The following is a 15,838-nucleotide window of genomic DNA, read 5'->3' on the forward strand; positions in this document are numbered from 1 at the left end:
TGCTGCTGCCCCCTGGCACAAGGATATTTGTAGCACCTCCAGTGGTGAACAGTGCCGAAAACCGATATAACGTTAAAAATTTTTACTCATAGCCGGCCGATTCAGCTGCCGTTTTTTCTTCATATCTAAAAAAAACAGAACTCCTAGCATTACTTAGCGAGTTGTTTAGTTTGCTCCACTTTCTTTCCTATTCGCTGTCCGCCGTTTCCTTAATTAAGTTGTGTATGCGTCTTCCTTTCTTTATTTAGTATCCTCTGAGGTAGCCCATACTTTTGCGTTTATTCTGATGATTCCCACTGGTGCGTTCCCTGTTGTCGCTTTGGATATTGGCTGCAGTGACGTTGGGAGACCGGCGTCAGTGTGAGCTCATAGGCCTATCGTAAAAGCACATCTAGTGAGCAATGGCAACTGAGAGCCCTGCATTCTCAGAGGACGCTGACGGGAACCGCAGGCGTCATTATGTGAGCCTATCCCTTGTGTAGACTCAGCCCTTCATAGGCAGATGTGCCGGCAGTGTGGCACCCGCAGCGTCGTGTGTATGTCGGCGTCTTTGGCGTCAGACTTCAAATCAAACTGCGCCGTCACATGGATGTTCTCTCTCTCTATCTCTCTCTCTCTCTCTCTCTGTGTGTGTGTGTGTGTGTATGTGTGTGTGTCACCTGAGGCTTCCCCACCCGCAGCACGTGGCTGGCCTGAGACTATCTATGAATCACCCGCCTGCAGAGACACAAGTGCGCAGTCGGCGGCTGGAAGGGACTGAGCTCTCAGCGACACGTATGCGAACAAACAACGACTACTTCTCATGCTCCTCTTCTGTCCTAATAATTGGAAAGACGAAAATATAATAACTCACACATCAGGGAAGGCAGGACCTGATAGTGAAATGCCCCAGAGCTGGACACCTTGAGGTGTTGCGCCGCTTTCTGCAGTGTATTTATGACCATCGTTTTTCATTTTATTGGCAACAGGGAATGAAATCAAATGCTTGCAGTCTACTTTTCGCCTATTTTAGTAACTTCAGTCGAAACAGACCTCTACTAAGGATATTACATTTTTACTAAAAATAACGTGTAATACACTGAACAGGAATAGAAAATAGCACGCCTGCCTAATATCGTCTGAGCCCCCGCCAGCAAGCAGAAGTTCCCACACACGACGTGCCATGGACTCGGATGATGTCTGAAGCAGTGCTGGAGGGAACTGCGGCCTTGAATCCTGCAGGGCTGTCCATAAATCCGGAAGAGTACGAGAGGGAGCAGATCTCTTCAGAACAGCTTGTTGCAAGACAGTCCCGATATGCTCAGTTATGTTCGCGTTTGGGAAGTTTGGTGGCCAGCGGAAGACTTTGAACTCAGAAGAGTGTTCCTGGAGCCACTCTGAAGCAGTTCTGAAAGCGTGGGTGTCACACTGTCCGTCGGAATGCACAGTGGACATGAATGGATGCAGGTGATCAGACAGGATGCTTAAGTATGTGTCACCTGTCAGAATCGTATCTCGACGAATCAGGGGTCCCACATCACTCCAACCGCACACGCCCCACACCTTTACAGAGCCTCCACCAGATTGAACAATCCCTTGCTGACATGCAGGCTCCATGGATTAATGAGGCTGTCTCCATACCCGTCCACATTCATCTGCTCGACACAATTTGAAACAAGACTCGTCCGACCAGGCAACATGTTTTCAGTCATCAACAGTCGGTGACGCGCCCAGGCGAGGCGTAAATCTTTGTGTCGTATAGTAATCACATTTACATTTGTGGACCTTCGGCTCCGAAAGCCCATATCGATGATTTTCCCTTGAATGATTCGCACGCTGACACTTGCTGATGACACCGTATTCAAACCTGCAGCAACTTGCGGAAGGGCTGCACTTCAGTAACACTATACGATTCTCTTCAGTTGCCGTTAGTCCCGTTCTTGCAGGATGTTTTCCAGCCGCAGCGATGTCGGAGATTCTATGTTTTATAGGATTACTGATATTCACGGTACACTCGTTGGTATGGGAAAATCCCTACTTCATTGCTACCTGGGAGATTCTGTATCCCTTCGCTCATGCGCCGACTATAACTCCACGTTCAGACTCACTTAAATCTTGACAACCTGCCGTTGTAGCAGCAGTAATCGATCTAACAACTGTGCTAGACACTTGTTGTCTTATATAGGCGTTGCCGACCGCAGTGCCGTATCCTGCATGTTCACATATTTCTGCATTTGAATACGCATGCCTATACCAGATTCTTTGGTACCTCAGCATATAACCTTATCTTCTGTACTTTGTACTCTGCATAAAATGGAGACTGCGCTACGCGGTGTAAATAATCTGCAGTGGTACTCCGCTGACTTCCGCAAATCGGGAGTCCGCACCGAACACGGCACACTGACGCCAATTGCAGCCGCCCGCTCCGGGTTAGCCACTGCATTGTCTAATGGTCCGCAGAACCTATTTCAGACCCCCCTCTACTACCCGTATCTTGGAAGGATCTCCTTATCTGCCGCTTGGGAACGCGTCCTCTGTGATTACAGTCTGCCCCGAAGGAGCGGGATAGAAACACGCCGAAAGAACAGCACAGAGGTTATAACCAGGATACCATAGGCGAAAGAGGCTTTTTATAAGAAAAGGAGAATTTTCTGCGGGAATATGGAAACAGTTTTTAGGAAAATGTCTTATTTGCGGTGTCCTGTATGGCACTGAAACGTGGACATTGAGGATGCAAGGTAGACCAAGTTTCGACGCTTATTGTATGTGGCCATGGCGGTGGTTGGAAAGACTTAACAGGATAGATATGAGGCAAAAATTAATCACACTGAGATGAGAGACACAGCAAAGACAGTTATAGCAAATAACATGAAGGAGAAAACAAAGCTGTATTCAACTTATATCAAGGAAAGAGGAGGGCTTATAAACACAATCTTATAGGGGTCCGTCTAAGGGAAAAAGAAACGAGAGAGGAAGAGCCTGGATGATGTGATGGACGGTACCATTTACAGCAGCATTAATAATGAAGCAGTGGATCGCAGGAAATAAAGACTCAGGGGACCTACAATATAGCGCCGAAATGATGGTAAAGGACTGTACATTTTCATAACTAAACTGAAATGCATCTACGTTAATGGTATCTGGAATGCGAAAACACAGATTCTCTGACTACTAGATTGGTTCCTTTTATCGGTGTGATATACAAGGTATTTAAAATCGTTGTTGATAGCGCCAAGTCCCATATAGAAAACTTTCTTTGGTCCGTTAAACTTTACAATTGTAAATATGCGAACATACCGTCGACCAATAACAGCTCCCAATATTGGCAGTGACCAAAAAACTTTACAATCTTTACTGGAGGCTTAGGCCACATTGTAGCAACAGATGTAAATTTTATTGAAACATCAATCTAAAAGTCATAATTGCCAACTACAGATGGAAAGACAGGCAGAACCTGACCTAGGGGAAGATCACTTCGGTTCCAGTAAATTGTAGGGGCACATGAGGCAACATCCGTCTTGCGGCTTATATTAGTCTGAAGAAGCGTAAATCTACGTTTATTCTATTTGGAATTACAGAAAAATTTTCGTTTTATTGAATGGAATACACACTGAAATTCTGAACGTAGAAGGTGTAAGATTTCGGGGAGTGAAAGGTTGCTTACAGCAGTAAGTTTGCAGTTATGAAAGTCCAAATACATGAACGGAAAGCTATAGTTAGGATGTGAGTGACACAAAAATTCATCCTGTCCACAATGTTATCCAATCTGTACACCGTAAAGCAGTAAAGGAAACCCAGATCAAATTTGCAGAGGTGACTATAGTTCAGTGAAGCACAAATAAAAACTTTAACAACAGAACCAAGTGTTCAAATCGGTTGAAAGAAATGGATAGTGTCTTGAAAAATTGTAAGATGGCTAACATAATTAAAACAGCGGGAATGGAATACAGACGAATCAAATAACGTGAATCTGAGAGATTTGTTTAGGAAATGACACATTAAGAGCAATGGATGAGTTTTGCTATCTGGACAGCGAACTGACTGACAACGTCCGAACTACGTAGGATATTAATACACAAACATGCAAAATGAAGATACGAATTTCTCAAAAAAAGCAAAAGTTGCTGACACTGAAAGTAATTGAAATGTTAGGAAGGCTTCTATGAAAATATCTGTGACACAGCATCCTGCGGAAGTGAAGCGTGCACGATAAACAGTTCCTTCAGTAATAGGAAAGAGAATAGAAGCTTTTGAAATGTGGTGCTACGTGACGTTATGGTAATTTGAACGCTTCATAGCTGGTGTCTTTCCTTCTGTGATCCTTTTACATAACCAGCATTTAAAGTCGTGATTTGTGAAGACAGAAGAACAGAACCAAACCTAACCATCATATTAGAGTTTGAGAAGGATTCAAGAGCTGTTCATTGTCACTCATCATACAGCACGTGGTAACCGATACTTCAATACATTCGGCTAGGTCGGTTATGACAACTGTCTCTTATTTTTCCCACAGCGCTGATGGTGTCCTGCTCTTAAGAATGTAGTTATCTGTTATATTAACAGCCACAAACACAATAATATTTGGTGTATTATGTATAGTTTCCATAATCACTGATGTTTCTAGCCGGCTGAAGTGGCCGAGCGGTTCTAGGCGCTTCAGTCAGGCACTGCGCGACCGCTGCGGTCGGAGGTTCGAATCCTACCTTGGGCATGGATGTGTGTGATGTCCTTAGGTTAGTTAGGTTAAAGTAGTTCTAAGTTCCAGGGGACTGATGACCTCAGATGGTAAGTCACATAGTGCTCAGAGCCATTTGAACCATTTGTTGTTTCTACAACTTTTATATTTTAATGAACGCCGGTGACCATTTTGAATCATCTGTGCATTTTACCTTTCATACAAAGAGATTTTAATAAAATACGGATGTAAGACAGTGTCAATCGTATTTCGCTTCTATCCATATCTTGCAGACAAACGAGCGCGTTCTGTTACATTTCCGAGATGGAGTGAGATATAATGCGGGTGTAACTTGTCTTATTAGCTCTGAAGGAAAGAATGTATGTATAGCTCTTCGAGTTTCTGCTATTTGTGACATTTCTCTTCCACTTCAACGCCAATGGAACAAAATTACGGCTTTCCGCATTCCCTTTCGATGTTCAGTAACTGCCGCCCGTCCGGCTTTAAACGAAATTAAAACTCACGTGGAGAGCTCCAGTATACGCCACACAAGCGTTTCTAAGCATTGTCTTTCAAATGCAGTCGCCTATTTTACAGTATGCTTCTAATGAATCAAGTACTGACCTTGAGATAAAGTGCTCCTACAACATACTACTTTCACGCTTTGCTGCTTGCATGACTGCTCTTATGACCCTTCAGCACGGTTTTTGTAACAAAGATTTGCTTTCAGTTTCGAGGCCACCCATGCGACGTTCTACATCTGACCACTGGATGATGGCTACTGCTGGCTGGGTATTCACGCTGCTCGCCATAGTCGCGGATCTACCATGGTGCGGTGAGTAAGTCGCTAAACATTCTGATGTATTTCAAAAATGGCTTCATAGTAGAGCTGAGAGTTCTTTCTTTCTTTCTTTGGCTACTGCCTGTATCCCGCATTGTGCGCAGGGTCGGCAGGGTTAAGTACGGAATTGGCATGGTTAATTTTAAGCGGTGGCCACGTGCCCTTCCTGCCGCCACCCCATACCCCCCAGGACGGAATTAGAGTACCTACAGCTGTCTGTGTCTAGTGTAAATAGTGAAATAGTGTGAATGTGTTTCACATGTCTGCGAGTCGTGGAACTAAGGCGGGACGTGGGGACCATCCCGATATTCACCTAGGAGGATGTGGAAAACCGCCTAAAAACCACATCCAGGCAGGCTGGCACACCGGTCGTCGTCATTAATCCGCCAGGCGGATTCGATCTGGGGCCGGCAAGTATACCCGAGTCCAGGAAGCAGCGCATTAGGACTCTCAGCTATCCTGGCGGGTGGAGATGAGAGACAGTATTTTACCTTTAAGAACTCTGATGTGTAGTGGTTAAATAAGGTACTTATGGCGTCTTAAGTTTAAATGTTAGTGCACAGATCAATCAAATAGAGAAAGGAGAATTAAGCTGCTTTCAGTTTGAGTATTTTGTTGACATTTCATGAAGTATTTATTAACAAACCTGTCACAGTTGTACACGTTTGAGAACTATTTTAGATCCAACTGGTTTATTCTCAAGCCTGACTTACTGGGGCTGCACTGCAAGTGCCTCATTTTAATAACGAACATCACAACGGCATTACATGCTTTGCATAGCAATCGTAGATGACTGTCACTGTCAACAGGTGCCTATTTAGCAAGTCAGAATCAAACTTGATAAGTTACTGAGTTGTTAAACAGGCTAATGTTTTATTGTGATACTTACCTACGATTGATATGCAAACGATGTAATGCCATTGTGATGTGCGTTATTAAAATCAGGCACTTTCAGGAAAACTATTGGCCAACTATATGCGCTGCAAGTGTGAAAGTTTTATTAAGAAACTCTTCAACAGAAATTAGAAAATGCTGCTGTTATTTACATATAAATGTTGGCTGCAAAGCACCAGTCTGGAAGAATACCCTTGGAGCACAGAAGAACACCATCCGTTACAATCCCTGTTACAGAAAAAAACAAACAGGTCTGTCGCATAGCAGCAGAGACGCTGATCACGTATCTACGGAGCTGCACAACGGGTATTATACAGATATGCAAAATAAGACCACTCTAGTTAAACAGCAGTTGTCGAGTTGCACAATGCTTCGAATGAGCCCAAGATTCATAAGAGGACTCCATATACAAAAGCGAATCTGTAGTCAGAAACGTGCCATTTTGTAAACCAGACTTTGTACAATTCTGAATTCCGAAGCCATTATTGCTTCATTGTCATCCAAAGGACCGCACGGGCAGCGTACTCTACACGATAGATTTGATTGGTATTTGTGAACAAGCAAAGCTACACTGAGGCACCGAAGAAGCTGGTTTAGGCATGGATATCCAAGTACAGAAGTTTGTAAACAGGCAGAATACGGCGCTGCAGGCAGAAACACCGATTTACAACAAATGTGTTGCGCAGTTCCTAGATCGGTTAATGCTGCTACAATGGCTGGTTATATAGATTTAAGTGAGTTTGAACGTGTTGCTATAGTCGAGCGATGAGACACAGCATCCCCGAGGTAGCGATGAAGTGGGGATTTTCCCTTACGAACATCTCACGACCGTATCGTTAATATCATCAATCAGCTAAAACATCATATCTCCGACATCGCTGCTGGCAGAAAAAGATCCTACTAGAACGGGACCAACGATCTCTGAAGAGAATCGTTCAACGTGACAAAATGCCAACCCTTTCACAAATTCCTGCAATGCTGAGCCATCAACAAAAGTCCGTGTGCTAATCATTCTACGTAACATCATCGGTAGGGGCTTTTGGAGCCGAGGGCCGACACATGTACCCTTAATGACTACAAAAAACAAAGCTCTACGCCTCGCGTGGGGCCGTCAACGCCGACAATAGACTGTTGTTGACTGGAATCATGTTGCCTGGTCGGCTGAGACTGATTTCAAATTTTATCTAGCGAGTGGACGTGTACATGTATGGAAACAACCTCATGAATCCATGGATCCTGCATATCAGCAGGGGACTGTTGAAGCTACTGGAAGCTTTGTAATGGTGTGGGGCGTGTGCAGTTGCAGTGATACCCCTGATACTTCTAGATACTACTCTGACAGGTGACACGTACGTAAGAATTCTGTCTGATCACCTACATCCATTCATGGCCATTGTCAATTCCTGACGGACTTGGGCAATTCCAGCAGGATATTGCGACACCCAACACGTCCAGAATTGATACAGATTGACATCAGGAAAACCTTTTCTGAGTTTAAACATTGCGCTGGCCACAACATTCCCCAGACATGAATATTTTTCAGCGTATCTGGGATGCATAGCAACGTATTGCTCAAAAGAGTTTTCCACCCCCTCGTACTCTTAAGGATTTGTGGACAGCCCTGCAGGATTCATGGTGTCAGTTCCCACCAGCACAGCCTCCGACATTAGTCGAGTTCATGCCACGTCGTGTTGCGGCACTTCCGCGGGGGCTGTACACGTTATTAGACATGCGTACCAGTTTCTTTAACTGTGTGAGCTCCCATGCGCACCTTTCCGGCAGCCGTGTGGTTGCGAACTGATGCGGCTCCATAAGCAGTTCAGTCATTACTAGTCATTACGAAAGTTAGTCATGGATCAGCATGCATGAAAAGTATTTTCTAACGTATGTGAACTACTTCCGTGAGTGGATTGTAGATTAGTGATCGCTGAGAGCGCACCACTCTCTCGTACAAGTTAATTTCACAAAATCCATCGTCGTGAGGGAAATAACTAACAGTTTTGCCGAAGTTCGACTGCGTCGCTTGACTGTAAAAGCCTGCATAACCGAGTCACGAATGGTGGCAAGCAGGTCTACCTGATGAAGAACCAATGCCTCTGCTATGACAGCCCTGGAACGAACTACGCTGTCTGAACAAATGTCAAGGGGATTATGGAACTAAATTAAACTTGACGGGTTAAGAAAGTATGTAACGTTATTTCAGTGAATACGGTACCGATTAAAATAGACAAAAATTGAGGAGGACGAGGACGGAGAAGAGGAGTAGGAGCTGACTAGAGTTTAGTGCCCGTCGACGACGGGGTCGTTAGAGACAGATCACAAGCTCGGATTAGGGATGCATGGAGAAGGAATGCGGTCGTGCCCTTTCGAAGCAGCCATCCCGGCATTCGTCTTAAGCGATTTACGGAAATCAGGATGGACGGATGCTGGTTTGAACAGCTGTGTCTTCTGAATTGACGAAGGTATTGGTAGTTTGAATCAGCTTATCACTATCACTTTGCATGTTCTTTGGCCTGGACGCACGCACCTTCTTTAGACGAAAATTGACCTACAAGTGTTATTACTGGTAAAAACACCTTTCTGGAGAACGCAGCAACAGCTCAGAGACAATATGAATAATAACTACATTTAACTCTCAATAACCATTCGAATTATCATGAAAAATATAACAGTTAAAATCGATATTGATGAGGTGTTTCCAAAAGGCACATAGCTTTACGAAGGTCCTTTAAATGCAACTACCGGTTTCACGTCAGTATAGAAGCATCATCATGTTTACCTATGAAGAATGCAAATCACTGTGTTAAGTTTTCTAATGTACGGTTTAAAGAACACCTAAACCTCACCGGCCAAAAATCAGCCGCCTCAGCTCGTCTGAAAGAAACGGGTCAGCCTACCCGCAACACAGAAAAAAGACCATGACCACTACAAAAAAAAATAAATGAACATGTCCACTACATCTAAAGGAAATGAAGGAAATTTTTAAATGTTTTGAAAGATATAAGAATCGTGAGGTCATTTCAGCGAGTCCCAGGTTCCACTCTGAATAATCGGACTGAATTGTTACTCTATGATATCTTACCGGATTTTGATTATCCGAATTGTTGCTGGTAGCTACTAAAACGATTTTCACGTTAAATTAGTAACTGTATAATGCACAAGAATTTCTCCTTTGCTAATTTTATAGCACTGAGCTGCAGATGTAAAGCAGATAATATATTTTATACCTACAATGAAGTACGGATTATTTATGGTTATGTAATGCGGTTCCCAGCCTTCAGCTGTTTTCCTACTTATGATTTTCTCCTTTCAGTTTCTCATGTATTTACTCTGCTTTCCTCTTAGGAGCCGTGGCTTTCCGCCTTCCTGTGTACTGCTAACATCCACGCGGTGCTTACATCACATCGGCCTCTTAGGGATACGAATGAAATCACGATTAAATCAAAACCATTAGCTGCTGATAGGCATTGGTATACACATGGGCAATTCCAGCAGGACGATGTGCACCCCATTTGTCCAGAATTCAACAGAGAGGCTCCAGAAAATCTCTTTTCAATCCACACATTTGCGCTTGCCACCAAACATCCCAAATATCAACATTATTGAGTATATTTAGTATACCTTGCAACGTGCTGTTCATGAGAGATCTCCACGCCGCCCCACTGTTACGGCTTTATGGACAGCGCTGCAGTGTTCGAGGTGTCAGTTCCCTCCAGCACTACTTCAGACATGAGTCGAGTCAGTGCCACGTCGTGTAGCGGCACTTATGCGTGCTCGCGGTGGCCCTACGCGATCCTAGGCAGGTGGACCGGTTTCTTTGGCTCTTCAGTGTTCAATGAGTACACTGGTGCCAATGCTTCAGCTGCAGTTATTGGGTTATGTCTCTTCGCACAGAGTAACGCACTCCCCTTAGAGGCCCACTGCCTACATGTAGCTTACGTCTTTGATTACATTATAGATGGTCAATATTTAGTTTTCCCATTAATCGCTCTATTACAACTTCCGAAGGCCTCTTCTTATTTTGTTACAAAACAGCCTAGCGTCCTGATGTAGAAACCGTCAGTCGCGGTTGCAGGGACGTATTTATTATTTATTCACAAATGACGCGTTTCACCAGGTTTAGGCATCTGCCGATTGGCTGAATGTTAGATGGTATTAGGTACTTGGGATGCCGAGCCTATAGAACGTCCCAGTAAATAACTGCCCTTGTCAAAAATCTGGAAACTTTGCGCAAGATGGTAGAAGACGTACAAAGAATGTCACCACGCAAAGAAATGGGAAGCGTAGTTGTTCAAGTCGGGACTATGACACATAGCACATGGCACATAGCCCTTGGTACGTGTTTATTCTTTGCCATTGTTCCCCAGCCCATAACAGTGTTCCAGGGCTTCGGAGTAAAAAGAAAATATTACAGTCCTCGAAGTCCCTCTCCCTCCACCAATTCATCTGATTTGTTTCACCAGCTGCATACTACTCTCCTAATCGAAATCTCTTCTCAATGGTAATCTGAAAACACTGTTTCGATTAAGATAAATGTAATGGCTATTTTGAACACTATGCTGCTCGATTCTTTTTCGGAAAAAGTTCTTAACTTCTGCGATTTGTTTTCAAAGTGAGTGGAAGTTAATATTTACATTTGTAAATTAACATCTCGGTCGAAACACATGTATCTACACAACAGGGATAAAGTTGTTACGTGTGTTGTGCCTCCATATATGTGTCATTTTTGGTCGTAATGTCAGTACCACCCCGTGTCCACAAAAAAATATACGAACAACAGGGAATCAGTCGGATGAAGTGCCAGGTACAATGCTACGTCGTCACTAAATGGTACAAAGGCGTATGCCACCAAGAACAAATAAAGCCTGCAGTTATAGTGACTGTCTGCCTGCTATTTCACTTTGTATCTTCTGCTTCTCAGTGAAGCTGAAGGGATTATTTGATGCTGTCACGAAACTGCCAGAGTGGAATGCTTTGAAGTCAACAAACGTCCGAAATGGAGGTACATAGGTTGTAGTTCAGCTAACGAAATGTCAACGACTATGACAAATTTCTGTGTATTCAACACAGTCATGATGTAATCTGCACATCACTCCGAGTGGACGCCCTGTAACACCAGCCCTAATACCAATCAGGTTTATAGTATTTGTTGAAAATGGTACACATTCTGTGGAGTCTAAACTAGAAGCTGATTACCTGGTCGGTTGCTTAAGAGGCACCTTTGTCTCAATAGTATTCATTAGCGTCATATTAACTTAATTTCAGTCTAAATAAAACGATCAAGAGGGGGGAGGGGGATAAATACGTTTGTATGTCTCATGACACTCTTATGACCTCGTAGTAGATTACCTGTGTATAGCAATGGATTGCCGGTTTAATAATGAAAAACTGGAAGAACAAGTTGTTTCACATCCTGCCTTTTAAAACGATGACGACTCGCGACATTCCTGGAGACTTCATGGAAATTATGCTAGTATTGAGACTGTTTTTAGGTTAGTATAGAATTCTGTAACCTTTTCATATGTCCCACAAATTTATGGTTGATACACAAACAAAATGGAAGAAGTGAAATGCATTCGGTAAAATATTCTCAAACAATACCAGGTAAGTAAGTCTGCCAAAACAAGAACAATTCAGAGAGATATTTCCCCATGAAACCGAGCTGTTTAATTGAAGAACCCGTTCTTAAAAAAGTTAGTTTAGTTGTGAAAGGAACATATTTAGAGTTGGAGAAAGAGAGAGATACATCCCAAAAGATTCTGGAAGGCCTATTTCTAGATGGTACATGAACTCTGGCGAATAGAGTTTGACGCTTACAGTTACTGCTATATTGTGGTTATTGCCCAATAAATTTTAATATGTACGTTGGCTCTGTAAGACTCTGATGGCAGAAAAGTGTGGAACAGCATATTCCATTAAATCACAATAGTCTTTACCACACAGACTCATTACCTACTCTTGTAAGTACTTTGAAGCTTCCTCTTCAATGGGATAAGACATAGTGCCTCTCAGTAACCAATAATCTGGTCATGGGTTAGTCGAAGTTGTTCATTTGCCAGTTTGGAAAGAGCAGTCTGAGAAGAAAAAAATACCTACTCCCTGATACCGAAAAATAACTTAAAGCTAGTGACTGTGACAAATTTCTGACTCTTTATTATGGAAAAAATATGTTGGAAGGTAATCAATTGTTCAAGACGTTTGCCATTTTTTCGGTGTTTAAAACACTGCCAGACCAATTTCATCTTAATTTCCAAAATATGCAACAAAATATTCTCTCGCACAGCTGTGTCAAGTATTTAAAATCCTGCTAGCTTTCGACCAAATTCTCCTAGGTCCGAGTAATGGGAAATTCGTAGTCGTTATGTTACCTCCCGATAACAGGGGCGGGCTTGCAGTGATTAAAGCCACATTTCATCGAAAGGTTATACCTGTAAATCAACATTCCATACACGTAAAACATGCATATAAATTTATATTAAATAATTTTTGTTAAGACATAGATATATCATGTCTTTAAGTCTGTATTGATGCAGACTTTGTATGCTTAAAAAGAATGGCATGATTAAACAAACTACGTAAATCTTAAAAAAATGAAGGTTTTCTCCATGTTTTTCATTCCATCGTTTACAGAACTGGTTTTCACAGTAGCCTGGTAAGAAACCAAGCAACTGCGACAATGAAGTGGTCTGTGAGCGATCTGTGGAACTGTCAAAAACAAACAAAACTGACATGAAAACCTCTAGAAAAGAGTAATTTCGCACACAATTATAATGCAAAAAATATGCAGCGAGGTACATCAATAACCACAGTGCCTCCGGGTCATGAACAAACTCCAAATCTCCACTACCATTTTAACGGTCTTTTGTGTCAATGAATATTTAACATTTATATTATCAGCTGGTACAGGAGGAGAAATGTCACAGTAGACTCCGTTAACATGCTGTGTAATTTAAATACTCCAGAAAATATGGGATTTCATTTGCTCTTATTTTCCACTACGAACGGCTATAATGAGATGTAAACCGGCAGTAACAGATGTAGTTACTAATTATCAGCATCATTGACTGAATAATTAATCAAACGCACTAACGTATACGTGTTTTATATGCTACTGAACATAACAGGTGAGTCAATTTGAAATAAATTGTGGCTAACATGTTGCTTACGTTCATTCAGTGAGTGAGGAATATATTAATGTTAAATCAGTGGAAACCTGTTGGCATGTGTCATACTTTCATGATGTCACCACCGACAAATTCACTTCCTGTCACGAGTGATTTAAGTGTCAGTAAGTATAACTATGATTTTAAAAGTACTGTAGTGATAGTAGCGTATACGTAAACCCGTTTAGGAGCAGTGCGCAACAAGTAACTCGGAGAATGTGAGCAGTGACGCGTTGTATTGAAAGAAAGATAATTTGAGATAAAACTCGTATTCATTGACACTGGGCTATTCTTTGTAATATGTACTATCATTTAGTAGCGAAGTGTAGGAAGAATGAGAATTTACAGCTGTCTCTGTTTCAAACTTCAAAGTAGACACGCGAGAGCCCTGCAGATTATTCTAAAATTGGCATGGAATTTCTCATAGGTTCGCTACATACGAAGGACGTTACTTCAGGCAGTTCTCATCCACGACTGTTCGGCTCTCCAGTAGCCCTGCATGTAAACTGAATATATTTTCATTCTCTCAGTACTTACCCTCGTCGTTCAACGCTTCATATAGTCTCACAATATTCAATGGGATATTTAAAAGTGGTATTTTTCATGGGTTAGCAGCCGTTTGCAGTAATACCTGCTGATAACAAAAAAGGGCCCATGTCTTTTGGACGCATTTCTCGCAAGCATGTTTCATGGTCTTCTTGGAAATGTACGCATGTTTCTGACGTCACGGTACAGTGGCAATCTGAGAGTGTGAGCATGACACGCTCGGACTCTTGCGGAGTGGGTGAATAAGCTATCATAAGGCTCTATCCACACCAAATACCAGATACATAGTCAGTCCCAAACTGTTCTAGACGAAATGAATTAAGAAATTTGGAAAAGTCAAGACGTTGCATTTAATGCATCAGATTTTCTACATGGTCTTCTTCACTTGAGCGTGAAACTGTCGGAAAAGTCCATTTTTGGGTTGTTGTTCATCTCGCACCTCACATTTTATTGAATGTCGGTTATATCGTCAGAGCACAGACCCTTAACGTGAATTTCTGCGCTGTGCCGTTTTGTTGTGGGTTTGTCTTCATATCAGTGAACAAGGCTGACACACTACGACCAAACATCCACTACTTAACACTAACGGCTCACAACTAATTGTTGGAATGGCATATTTTATTGTTTCCAATTATTAGCTCTACCTGTCAACAGAGCTACTGCACTGACGTCGCTTACACGTCTGGAATAAAGCCAGTCGGTCGCAGAACTTTCTGGATGGGCGATGTTTGCAATCTCGTTGCTTGATAACGCAAAATAACACACGAGGAAAATCAGGTCATTTTGTCAGAGCTATGGTATTAGTTTGACATAAGCAAAAACAATCTGTACTCAAAAACCTTGCATACTCGTGTCACAGGCTGATGATGATGGGGAAATAGTGAAAATACATGAGGAGGTGGGAAATAAAGTAGGTGAAGTGTGTAGTAGGACTGAACACATAGTAGAAAAGGCCACATGGCATCAATTGGACTACTAAGATTTAAAAATGAAATATATAAATAAAACTAATCATATATAAATTGAATTATCGACTAGAGGAATACCCAGGTGCGGATATAGTTTCGAACCTTAAACTTGAATTAATGAATAGCAAGCTGGAAGGAAATTCTCAGTGGAGAATACAAAGGTCGAAGTAAACGTTTCGAGATTATTTTATAAGTGAAAGCGGCGAGATTAGTTCATTGTTAGTGGAATGTAACGTAGAAAGACATAATTAATGTGGGATGGGTAACCTATAACTAAAGGAAAGGTGAAAAAACCGCTGAAAACTCAGTATATACTAGAGCTTAGTGATGAAGTCAGATATTATAATACTCTTATGAATGGGGTAAGTACGCAGCAGTATAATTGGCGTAAGATAAAATTACAACAAAGTCTAAAACGCATAGACGAGAGAACTGTAAGTTGAGAAAGGAGAGATCATAGTAAAAATTTATTTAACATACATGAATATAATAGATATTTGGCAGTGAATGTTGCTGCAGGATATACACAAAAAGGACGAAGATAATGAATAATGCAGGAAGGAGAATAATGACTTGACTATCATCAAAACTGAGAACATCAAAATAGTGAAAGATGTGAAAGATCTGGCCTGTTCACGATGCGAGGCAACCGAAGCAAAAATTTATCAAAAGTCGTTAGCCCAAAGAAAACGTCCTTCAGGAAAAGAATTCTGCTCATGTTGCCTCTTCCCCCAATGATTTTGGAGATTCCAGTCTAATGTTATCTATCTCT

At 42.1% G+C, this 15,838-nt stretch overlaps 1 protein-coding gene across 1 annotated transcript in view; it reads left to right on the forward strand.

Annotated features, from left to right (window-relative positions):
- LOC126088400 (uncharacterized) overlaps positions 1-15,838 on the forward strand; it is a 422,478-nt gene that overhangs the window by 147,304 nt on the left and 259,336 nt on the right. Inside the window, exon 3 of the mRNA XM_049906540.1 lies at positions 5,385-5,489. Coding sequence (XP_049762497.1) covers positions 5,385-5,489 — 105 coding nt within the window. The remainder of the gene's footprint in view (positions 1-5,384; positions 5,490-15,838) is intronic.

This window comes from Schistocerca cancellata, chromosome 6 (genome assembly GCF_023864275.1).
Source record: "Schistocerca cancellata isolate TAMUIC-IGC-003103 chromosome 6, iqSchCanc2.1, whole genome shotgun sequence".
Taxonomy (NCBI): domain Eukaryota; kingdom Metazoa; phylum Arthropoda; class Insecta; order Orthoptera; family Acrididae; genus Schistocerca; species Schistocerca cancellata.